Raw genomic sequence first — 11,854 nt, 5'->3', positions numbered from 1 at the left:
CCGAGAGGAAATGGAAAGAATCGTCACTCAGCACATCAGAGACAGAGAGAGTCGCACCAAAGACCAGGTGAGTTCTACTTTGCTCCACCTGTCTCTGGGAACCCTCAGGCATCTCTAGGGACCTTCGGGTGTCTCTAGGGACCCTGGGGTGACTCTAGGGACCTTCAAGTGTCTCTAGGGACCCTGGGGTGTCTGTAGGGACCTTCAGATAACGGCTGTCTCTGCTGCGTCCCCCAGGTGATTCTGCTGATCGACATCGAGCTTGCCTACGTTAATACCAACCACGAGGATTTTATCGGCTTCGCAAAGTAAGATCCTTGAACTGATCAGAACCAGAGGAATACATCCAGTTCTGTTGGGTCCACCAGCCAGATCCCCAGGTGTTTGGGTCAGGTGACCCACCTGAGCTGAAGCTGTGTCTCCCCTAACACAGAGTGTGTGTTTGTGTGTGTGCGTGTGTGTATCTCAGCGCACAGCAGAAGAGCAGCCAGATAAACAAGAAAAAGGCTGCAGGGAACCAGGATGAGATCATGGTGAGTGGACCGGTTGGTTCTGGTCCAGTTTTGATTGGGTTCTGATGGTACCTGATGTCTGTGGTTCAGGTGATCCGGAAGGGCTGGCTCACCATCAACAACATCGGCATCATGAAGGGCGGAGCCAAGGAGTACTGGTTTGTCCTGACGGCGGAGGCCCTGTCCTGGTACAAAGACAACGAGGTACCAGAACCAGATCCGCAGCCTCTACGGGCAGCTGCTAGACAGACCTGGTTCTGGTCCGGTCACACTGACCCGGCTGCAGCAATCCTGGTTTTGACCCGGACTGGTCTTGGTCTGGTTGGTCAGATGGATGTTGAACAGCCAGTACCAGTCCAGAACCAGGACCGTTGGTGGTTCTGAGGACACAGCTTCTGATGAGCCGGTTCTGACCTGGTTTCCAAGCAGAACCGTTATCACTGTTGCCCCCTGCAGGAGAAGGAGAAGAAGTACATGCTGCCGGTGGACAACCTGAAGCTGAAGGACATCGAGAAGAGCTTCATGTCCAGCAAGCACGTCTTCGCCCTGTTCAACACCGAGCACAGGTTGACCTCTGACCCCGTCCTCTCTGTCCCTGGCCCAGTTCTGGACGCTCAGCCGGTCCCCTCCGCTGTCCCCGCAGGAACGTATACAAGGACTACCGGCAGCTGGAGCTGGCTAGCGAGTCCCAGGAGGAGGTGGACAGCTGGAAGGCGTCTTTCCTACGCGCCGGGGTGTACCCTGAACGCAGCGTGGTAGGCTCCGCCTCTGCGCTCCTCCTCACTGCAGGTCCACCTTTAGACTCTGTCCTCACTCTGTCTGTCCTGTCTCTGCCCTGCAGGATAAGGACAAGGTGAGTGGAGGGTTATGGGAGCCGGGCCGGCCGGTTTTGGAGGTTCTGGAGCGGTGTGTGTGTGTGTGTGTGTACGTGTGTGTCTTGGCAGGTGGAGGCAGAGGAGTCCAGTTCTGACGGACAGATCCACAGCATGGACCCTCAGCTGGAGAGACAGGTGGAGATCGTCCGCAATCTGGTGGACTCGTACCTGTCCATCATCCACCGGACCGTCAGGGACCTGATCCCCAAGACCATCATGCACCTGATGGTCAACAACGTACGCCTCACACACCTGGACAGGTGCCGACAGGTGCAGTCAGGACAAAGTATCATGTGATGTCCGTTCTGCTTCCCAGACCAAGGAGTTCATCCACTCTGACCTGCTGGCTCACCTGTACTCCTGCGGAGACCAGAACAGCCTGATGGAGGAGTCGCAGGAGCAGGTGGGGGAGGGGCGTCAGGAGTCAAACTCTTGAATACCTAAATAAATAGTGGTTGGCCTTAAAGCTGCAGTAACTTATTAAAAGTTTTTTCCATATCGGAGAATGTGTCTCCATGGTGACAATCAGAGAACAGTTCGATCTGAAGAAATGCACAAGAACAACCAATTAGAGCCCAGAAGAGGGGCTTAGTGCTGTCAATCATCCTCAGGTACAGGCTACTAAATGTACTAATGGTGGACAAACAAACTACAACTACAGGAATCCACCGTTATCAGTCGCTAAGTTAACTAGCATTAGCATTTGTGTCAGGCTCTGTTGTGGTGAACCAGCTGCAGTGTAGCAGACCAGGCCAAAGTTGTGCAGCGTGAACACGAGGTTGACTGACAACGCTAACACCATCCCCCTCTCTCTGATTGGTTGTTTTTGACTGAGTGGTGTATTTCTGCAGTTCGCACTGGGAGCACTGACCTCGATCGCTGCACAGATCGTCTGTTGCGACATGGAGATGTTATTTTCAGTCAGGCAAAAGCTCGAGCTCAGTGGATGCTAATGCTAACTATCTGCTAACAATGTCGATAGCTAGCAAGCTACATTATGTTTTAGCATCTATCATGGGTCAGTGTAAATTTAGCACCAGTCTGTCCCTCACTCTGTCCCTGTCCCTNAAGAGGTAAACGTTGGCTAAGAGGTAAACGTTCGCTAAGAGGTAAACGTTCGCTAAGAGGTAAACGTTGGCTAAGGTTCTGGTAGGTGAATCAGTGCAAATCTGAGCTAGCTCACCATTTACTTTCAAAATAATGGTTAACTAATGTGCAAATGCACTTGCCAACAACCGGAAGTGGACTGTCAAAATAAAAGCTGTATCATATAAACTCCTGCTGTGAGTTTGAACCTAATACATCTCTGCTGCTATGGATCCATCCTTAACATCTCCATAGCTGTCGTGGCCTTCTGGGTTCCAAAACCAAACATTTCCAACAAGGCCGTGGATCAGCAGGTGCTTTGGTTCTTGCATGCACTTCCGACTTGATTGTTTGAAAAAATATAGACAAAAAATTACTAAACATCCCTTGCAACTTAGTTGAAAATGAAAGTTAACTTAATCTGGTGTTTCAAGTTCAAAAAGTGGCCAACAAAAATCATTTTACAAAAACGTCCCATTATTCCACCAAACAAAAAGCACCTGGTGTGTTCTAGATCGCTTCAATTAAAGGAAGAGTCTACGCTTACCAAAGTAAAATTATACAGATTTTGGTTCTTAACCAACTTAAGTACATTCTTATTGCCCAAAGAAAAACTAAATTGGTAGAAATTACAATTTACAAAATTCAAAATGGCCACAACAAAAGCCTTTAATAATTACTCAGACTTTGTTTAGGACAAGAAAAGGGAAAAACTACGATGAAGACATGAGGTGATTTGAAAGTTGGAGTTTATAAAGAAGAACAGAAGACCAGCTTTTATTTTGGTAGTCCACATCCGGTTACATTTAGCTCTGAACTAGCTAAACACATTTAACTAACTCAGAACCAAATATTTAGTTTGGCGCTCCAAGCTTAACATTTATAAAAAAGTAATATGACTCATCTATAGTCAACATAATGGCTGAAAAATGCAGGGTTTCCCCCAGTGGATTATAAGCCTGGCGGCCCGCCATGCTTTACTAGCCCCCCTACCTGGCTGAGCTTTGCTTGTTTTTGTTTTCAGAAAAATAATTAAAATTCTTTTTTTTTTCTTTAAGCCAGACTGAAAGCGTCTCTGTTGCTCTGAGCGTTTCACTGGCAGAGCAGATTTATTCCTAAAAGATAAACTTATAGCTTATGCATTTAACGCCGGCAGAGCGGACCAACCATACCGCTGGCACCTGGGCGCGTTGCCTCTGCGTTGCAGCAGCTTGATCTCTGAACTTTACCTCAGTGCGGATCAGGCGTTCCTCCTTTCACTCAAACTGGACTCAGGCTGACCTATATGGATATTTACATCAACCCCTTGTGAGGAATTACGTGTCTTTGGAGAACTCTGCATCGCGGTAGGAGTCTAAACCCGCCTTGTTTGCTCTGGTTGTGCAGCTCTATGAGAAACCGCAGGAATAACTTGTCGCTTCCAAAGAGTGTTGAGAATAATTTATCTTTGTGAACAAAGAATGATGTGGAGCGTTTCCATCCCAACTCTGCCCAGCGTCTGGCGCTGTCTGCCCTGTAAAGTTCACGTCTGTGTTCCCGGTTGGTCGGAGCGTTAGCGGCTAACAAACCAGTGCTAACCTCACCATGCAGGTTCAACCCGGTGAGGAGCTTTCGCGCTGGTTTTATTTAATGTTTTTATTATTTTTATTATTTTTCCAGTTACACAAAGCATCAAACCGTATCAGATGCTTTGTCCACTTAGTCAGAGTTAATGAGCGAGGAGATCTGAGAAACTCGTCCCATAAACTCAACCAACCAAAACAGTTTCTGTGATTCTTATTAAAAACTCATCAGACACTAAATGTTAGAGCTGCTAAAGCCACATTAGCAGCATTGAATTAAATCTGTTTGTTGCTCATCTCTGCTCAATGCAGCAGTTTTAACTCATCCTGCAGGGCCGGTCCAAGGCTGGATGAGGCCTGGAGCAGAATCTGACTGAGGGGCCCCATCAGCACCTCCAACAGCTTCTCTGTGTTGGATTTAATCTGGGAGAGGAGGAGTGGCATNGGTTTCCCCCGATCCTGGAGGACCGCCGCCGTCTGTCCCCTCACGGCCCAATAGAGCGCCCCCGCCTGGAGTCCCCAGGTGAGTGCGGTCGGACCTGGTCTGACCCGGTTCTGCAGGTTGAGAAGTTGCAGCGGTTACTGTTGACATGTTAGCATCCCTCCAAGCTACCGCTGCAGGTTAGCATTAGTTGGATGAAGCCTGGTTACGTAGCGCAGCGTCTCTGTGCCGTTCAAACTGGCCACATGACCACGGGGAGGGACTGACCACCGTCTGGACGGGGAGCCCCACTGGTCCAATCAAACCCACTGGTTTCTCTGGTCCAGTGACATTAGCAGGCGGGTCGCGTTGCCAGAGAAACCAGGGGCCTCATGGCTAAACGTTCACACAAGAAATGTGCAGCGAGATATTTTACGCACAAGTCGGCATGTATGAAAGTGAACATGGCGTCAAAATTTGAGTAAAAATACGCAATAAAAACAAACTACAGAGTCAAAACTCACCTGAATCCACTGAAACCTGATTCAGTTATTTAGACCAAGAAGCATCAAACCTTATGTTTTTATGATTAGAATATTTTCTTGTTTAAACGATGAATCTGAACCACATGTATCCTCAATAACCTGACACTCACACAAAACAAAGAAAATAAAATAACGGATGGTAAAACTTCACTCCAATGTCAATAATAATTTGCTCAGTTTGTCTCAGAGATGCAACTCATCGTCTGAAAGCATCTGTGGCTCATTTCATTTTTTTTAATAACTTTATTTTTGTTTATTTTTGGAGTAAAATCAAGAAAAAAGGCCAAACAATACACAGAAACTCTTGGTTAAATAACACATAACACAAGGCGACCCTTTACATCCAGTTAGTCCTGGAGCTCTGAGCAGAACTTGGAGCGGTACCAGCGGTACCGGTACCGGTCCAGCTGCAGCCGTCCTCCAGTGGAGCCGCCCGCTTTGTGAAAGCGCCTTATGGACAGAAAGCATCTCTACTCTGTGAATGCAGCTTCTGCTGCAGCAGGTCCGACCCGGACGCTCTGCTGCTGCAGCAGGTCCGACCTGAACAGCTTTACTCTTTACTTTGGAGGGTTTTCTCTTTAAAATGTATCTATTTTTGTGAGGTGACATCATGTGCCCTCAAAGCACCTTTTAAATAAAATATATAATTATTATTGTTATTATAAATACTCATTCTGCTACAAACAAGGCCGTTGCCATGGTTACTGCTTCACGTGGCGGCAGACTTCCAGGTATTTATACTAATTTACATTAAAATGTGTTTATGGAGGCGACAGGCGGAGCAGCAGCTGTTTCCAGTAAATTGGGATGAATAAAGGAAAGGTGAGCAGGTGTCAGCCAACGGCTTCATACATCTGATTTCTTTTGTGTGCTGCACTTTTCTGAATTTGTCCGTATGCCGAGTTTCAGTTTCAGTGTGAAAAGTGTGCAGTGTTTAATACATGAGGCCCTGGTCATTTCTTCCCCAAGAGACTTTATGCTCACAAACCGCTCCGAGGGAGCTCCATGGTGTTCCTGGTCCGGGTCCCGGTCAGGCCCAGAACCGGACCAGGCCTGGACCAGGAGCCGTGTTCTGGTGCTTCCCTCTCATGTCCCGGTTTTGTTAACTGGGCCAAAGTGGTTCTGAAACAGTTTGTCATTCTGGGAAATGTGATCCACTTGGTTTTCAGGTTTCTGCTTCTAAAACATAAACTCTATGAACTGTGATTTCCCATCATCCAGCAGCACCTGAACACAGCATGGATGTGTTCAGGTGCTCTGGTTCAGAGCAGTGACTTCAGCTTCCAGAATGAATGAATGAATGAACTTTATTCATCCATAAGGGGATAAATTCACATTACAGTCAAAGGACAAAAACCAACAAACAATCAGACTCGGGCGTAACTGTAGAAAGTTTCCCTAAAATGACTTTCTGCAAAAGAATTTCAGAATAAACATAATTCCTGCGTTTTGTGATGAGATTTTGAGAAAATAAACATTTTTTCAATTGTGACTTCATAAATGTTTTTAGAAAGATTTTCAAAAGTGGATATTGTACAACAAATCTATTCTATCTTTAAGTTTTAATATAATAAAACTTGGTCTTCTAACAGGGGATAAAGAGTTAAATTATGATATATTTAATTATCCAGTTAAGTTTTATTCACAAATGCTGCTTTCTAAAAGTCACCTCCATTTTTAAAGTGAAATAATTTTATTTTAGAGAGCTTAAACGTTGCAACATCACAAAAGCCCAATCTTTATACCAACATGTTAATATCTTAATGTAAGATTTGAAATTTGTCTTGCATTTGTGACATTTTGTTTTATTCTTTTTATTTCTTTTTTCTGCTCAGTGTATCATATCAATCTTTTTATATTAATTATATTAGTTGTGTTACCACCCCCTCGCCACTAGAGGCAGTAGCAAGCCCGAAAAGATGCGACTATGGAGGAGATTTAGAAATACGCCAGAAGTAGGTTTGCCACCTTTCAGAAATCAAAATGAGGGTCGCCCACCAAGGCGCGTCGCCCTCATGTGGTGGGATGTCTGCTGCAGTGATGGACAGGGGCGGATCTAGAAAAATATCTATGTGGTGGCAACCCGTGAACCTTGTTGTCCATGACTGTCATAGGGTTGAATTAACCGCTAAATATTGCGTCGTTTTTTCAGATTCTATGGGTGATTGTGGTATTTTCCTGACCACCGATATTCCTGACTCAATGGGCAGCAATTAAATGGCGCATGTGTGGCGCACGATAAGTCATGTAATGTCCAGTCCAGTAATGTTTATAACTCCATATCAATGCTGCTGGCGCTCTATCCTTCTCTCGTACTTCCCGCTACTTAGCAGTGGGTGACAGGTTACGATGTGTTGCATTCAATGTTGTCGGAAAAAAGAGTTCCTTGCGCTTAATGTCCGATTTTCCATAACTATTTATTGAATTCATAGTCGCCAGCTGGGGTGGCAACTGCCACCCTATGCCACCCCAGTAGATCCGCCCCTGGTTTCCAGTAACAAAAAGTGTGTTATGATCGATTAAATCCGCTGATACGTCATTGTGCTGCTAAACACATAACGCTGAGTGGAGTGGAGTACCGCTCCAAGATGGCCGCCCTAAATCTCGTCAGCGACAATAGGCGAGAGCGGTCCATGAGGGTCTATCCTTATGTTATGTCTATGGATATGTAACCCAATATGGGCGGGGCGAAGGGCAGATGTGGAGAATGTGGGACACACTGCGACCTTTAACCTTCAACATGAAGGACACAAGGAGGAACAAGGGAGGGAGAGATTGGGACAGGTGTCTGAAACCAACATTAGACAACATGGGGGGGTACAGCTGGTGTGTGTGTGTTTGTAATACCTTGTGGGGACCATTTTCCTGACACATACTACATTGTGGGGACCCACTGCTCCTTGTGGGACAAAAGCCTGGTCCCACAAGGGGAAATACTGTTTTTGGGTCAGGGGTCAGATTTAGGACTAAGGTGTGAATTGCGTTTTGGTTAGGGTTAGGTATGTAAGGGTTAGGGTAAGGTTTAGGCCAGGGGTCCCCAAACTACGGCCAGAGAGCATTCAGTGTTTTTTTTTTCATATATTGTATTTTCCGGTTTATATGTGGATTTTTCTTCAACCACCAGGGGGCTTTTGAGCAAATGTGAAATTTACTTTCCCTCAATGGAATATATACTCGTCAGTCCCAGTCACCGTTTCGCTGACGGTTTTTTCCATTTGCATTCTGGGNAACAGCTTCTCTGTGTTGGATTTAATCTGGGAGAGGAGGAGTGGCATCAGCTTGTTGCTATGGTAACAAAACAATCTAACTATGAATATTGTCCTTTGAACTTTTACAAAGTAAACTTTCCAGCTCCTTTAAGTCTTGCATCCATCCATCCATGTTCCATCACCCTTGTCCCCAGTGGGTCAGGAGGTGCTGCTGCCTCTCCAGTGAACGTTTCGGGCGAGAGGCGGGGTCACCTGGACAGGTTGCAGTTAACATCCATCCATCCATCCATCTCCTTCCGCTTCATCCGGGGTCGGGTCGCAGGGGCAGCAGCCTAAGGGAGACCCAGACTTCCCTCTCCGAGCCACTTGTTCCAGCTCCTCCAGGAACCCCAAGGCGTTCCCAGGCCAGCAGAGAGACTTCGTCCCTCCAGCGTGTCCTGGGTCTTCCCCTCCTCCCGGTCGCAGTTAACATCTTACATATAAATGTTAATTTAAAATCTTTTAATTTACGGCGAAACCATTGAATCAAACTTAGCAGCATTGATCATCTCAATAAATAAATGTTACATTTATTATTTATCTGTGTTAAAATATCAGCATTTGTGGCCCCTGAAGCCCTGGGGGCCCAATAGAGCCGCTGACTTGATTTGGATTAAATAGAAGTGCAAATAATTGATATTCATTTTAATTGTATTTTTTGATTTGTTGTTTTTAAGACTAGTTGTGGATTTAAACAGCATTTCATTGGAGATATGCTCCAGTAACATATAATTACATTTCCTGCCTACTTAAGGTCTTTACTACAAAAACACGGCGGAGCGCCTGCCGGGCCGACAGGTTTACTGGGGAAACCCTGAAATTAATATTTCCTCCAACAGGCTAAGTCACCTGACGAGCCACAGCTCATCATAAGTTGATTTCACTGTATTTTGCCTTATTATTTTCTAACACCGTAAGTCAGCGTTGGGCTGGGGGCGGGGCTTGATGCCGGGGCGGGGCTTAAGGCCGAGGGCGGGGCTTAAGGCCAGGCCCTATATGTGTATGGTGGGTGTGCTCTTTCACGTACCTTCCTCTGGAGACGGACGGACAGAAAGAAGGAACGTATTGGTTAGTGTGTTTTACCCAGAAAACACTTGGAGAGAATCATTGACTGGGCAGCCGACAGTATGAAGGACTGGAGGGCGACGGGGCCTCCTCTCTATTTGACGTACACCTTACAGGAGAGGGCCCACTTTCTCCAGATGTCATCAGATGTTAAAACAAATTAAAACTCTTCCTCCCTCCCGGGCCGGGGGCCCGCCGCCCCCCTGTAGCTCCGCCCCTGCTTACAGTGTTTATATGGAGCACACATTAAATTCAGTTATGTTGTATTGATGCTGTTTTCTTTGAGTGTTTGTTTGGCTGCTGCCGATGGGCTCATTGGACTGAACCACATGCTGGGGGGGTCGGGATTTATTTCATTGGTTTGTGTTAGTTGTCATGTGGCAGCCATTTTGTTTTCCCCTATTGTGTCAACATGGTTTAGTATTTAAGCCTTCTGTCATTTCAGGTGAGGTCAGTCAGTCTGTAGTTCAGTTTGCTGACCCGTCTCATGTTAATCACACTTTGGGGAAAATAAAAACCCACTTTTTGAATTCAGCTCCTGAGTTCTGTACCGTTTGGTCCCTGCAGTTGTTTTTTGACCAACTTTATCCTCTGAGCATCAATAAAACATTTAAATAAATGGCCCCTCCTTCACCAGGTGTTCCGGTGGTGAACATTCATTACTAATCCAGATTTTATTCCACAGTTCTGGTAAAGGCCCGGTCCAAACTCAAAGGTTCAAAGTGGCGACACGTCGAAAAACTCATGTAGTTCATTTGCAGCCTGAGGAATAAAATTCATTGAATCAATGTTTGTGAAACAATGAGCATAAAATGAGTGCTGCGGCCCAAAGGTTCTGACGGTTCCGATCCGAGTTTTCTGAGCGTGAAGCCGTTCTTCCTGGTTCATTCTGATTCTTCCTGCTGGTCAGTTAAATCCAGCTAAACATGGTGAATATGAACTTCACCCTTTAATCTGCTGCTTTGGTTGCAACTCTGCTCAGCTCAGCATGCTGAGTGCTTGAACTGCACTGCTATGTTATTTACTGAACTTTGACCCCCAGATGGTCTGTGCAGACGGTGACATCAGCGCGCTGTGTCCAAGACGAGCAAAGAAAAGTTCATATTTATCTCTGAGTTGTACCTGAACTCAGGGATGAAGAGCCTCCTCCTCCTCTTCCTCCCGCTGGGCGACTTCCTGGGCTCGCCATGTTTGCTCCGTTCCCCTCCAGCGAACATCAGATGTAACCGAACCGCAGGACAAAACCAGAGCATTACTTTTTAAAGAAGCGGGACGGTGATGCGTGCTGACAGCGGCTGCTAATTGGAGTAAATTAATTTACCTCGGGCGCTGCTGTTCGCACAACGCGCCGCTCGCTGCCTGAATAAGAGATGATGAGCGGCGGCCGCGGCAGCTCCGGCTTTCTGAATCATTTAGCGCCGCAATCTGCTAATTAGCAGGGAGAAAAGCGGCTTTCAGCCACAATTAAGACGGGCCTCTGTCAGTCAGGGGGGAGGAGCGCTTCATTTATTCATCCTCTGAGCAGATGCTGAGTGCTGGGCGGGTGGGACGGAGAGCTGGGGGAGCCCAGAGCTCAACTTTTACTCTTCCTCCTCCTCCTCTTCCTCCTCCGAGGAGCCGGGGGGGAGGGGGGGGGCTGAAACAAAGCTCAACAAAACAGCAGGAACACACACACACACACACTGAACATACACACACACTGGAGGGGTGTTCATGTCTGACACACTGAGTGTTAACTGGTTGTACAGCCCAAGGTCAGACTACCACACACACACACACACACACACACACACACACACACACACACACACACACTCCGACCCAGCAGCCTGGCATGCAGCCATGAAACCGCGCTCAGGATGCATCCCAGCTGAGCGACCGCACACACAGATACAATAAAACACACACGCTCACTAACACACACCAACACACTCTCTCTGCTGCAGAGTTATTGAGGTGACCGATCTTTTCTCCTGCTGGGAGATTTAAACTAAACTTTCTCTGTTTAACTTGATGAAAGGTCACCTGCAGGAGGTCAAAGTTCACCACCTCCCTGCCAGCTGATTGGTGGATCCAGGCGTCAGTCAGACGATCTGTGATGTAACGAAACGAGGCTTCAGCTTCCTGAACCTTCAACTCAGGATCGACCTCAGGCAGGAGGAAACGGGAAGCTGACGGCATCGGCTCCGAGTCCGGATCCAGAACCCGGATCCAGAATAAACGTTTCAATCTGACTGCAGCTCAACAGGAAACTACAGAGACAACAGAACTGCCATGGTCTAGTCAAAGTCCAGGCCTCAGCCATGAGCATAACCTCAAGGAACTGAAGCAGCAACAGAGAGGAATTGGACCAGAACCACAGCTGAGAGGTTCTGTTCTTCAGGTTTTCAGGTGAATATTTCAGATGTTTTCCTTCCTGGTGAACTGGAACTTGGACGTCCTGCTCTCTGAAGGTTTGGCAACATGGCCGCCCCCGCCCCTCCCCAACTGGTTTCCTTTGATCTGAAAGTCTTTGCCGCCTCATTGACTGTAATGAGATC

General features: G+C 46.9%; 2 protein-coding genes across 5 annotated transcripts in view; both read left to right on the top strand.

Moving 5' to 3' along the window:
- LOC103156292 (dynamin-1-like) overlaps positions 1-6,494 on the top strand; it is a 26,079-nt gene extending 19,585 nt beyond the window's left edge. Inside the window, exons 12-19 of one of the 2 annotated variants that reach the window (XM_016664218.1) lie at positions 470-533; positions 603-716; positions 969-1,078; positions 1,156-1,267; positions 1,354-1,365; positions 1,457-1,624; positions 1,704-1,790; positions 6,036-6,494. In XM_016664218.1, the coding sequence (XP_016519704.1) occupies positions 470-533; positions 603-716; positions 969-1,078; positions 1,156-1,267; positions 1,354-1,365; positions 1,457-1,624; positions 1,704-1,790; positions 6,036-6,107 (739 nt within the window). In that variant the 3' untranslated portion in view covers positions 6,108-6,494. The remainder of the gene's footprint in view (positions 1-469; positions 534-602; positions 717-968; positions 1,079-1,155; positions 1,268-1,353; positions 1,366-1,456; positions 1,625-1,703; positions 1,791-6,035) is intronic. The other variant, XM_007578282.2, reaches the window with a different exon arrangement.
- LOC107833869 (rap guanine nucleotide exchange factor 1-like) overlaps positions 4,481-11,854 on the top strand; it is a 27,955-nt gene continuing 20,581 nt past the window's right edge. For all 3 annotated transcript variants that reach the window (XM_016664231.1, XM_016664232.1, XM_016664233.1), the window contains exon 1: positions 4,481-4,558. The gene's annotated coding sequence lies outside the window, so the exon portion shown is untranslated. The remainder of the gene's footprint in view (positions 4,559-11,854) is intronic.

Source organism: Poecilia formosa, unplaced genomic scaffold, assembly GCF_000485575.1.
Source record: "Poecilia formosa unplaced genomic scaffold, Poecilia_formosa-5.1.2 Scaffold473, whole genome shotgun sequence".
Taxonomy (NCBI): domain Eukaryota; kingdom Metazoa; phylum Chordata; class Actinopteri; order Cyprinodontiformes; family Poeciliidae; genus Poecilia; species Poecilia formosa.
The sequence above is the reverse complement of the archived record's forward strand: the minus strand, read 5'-3'. Positions and strand labels throughout refer to the sequence as shown.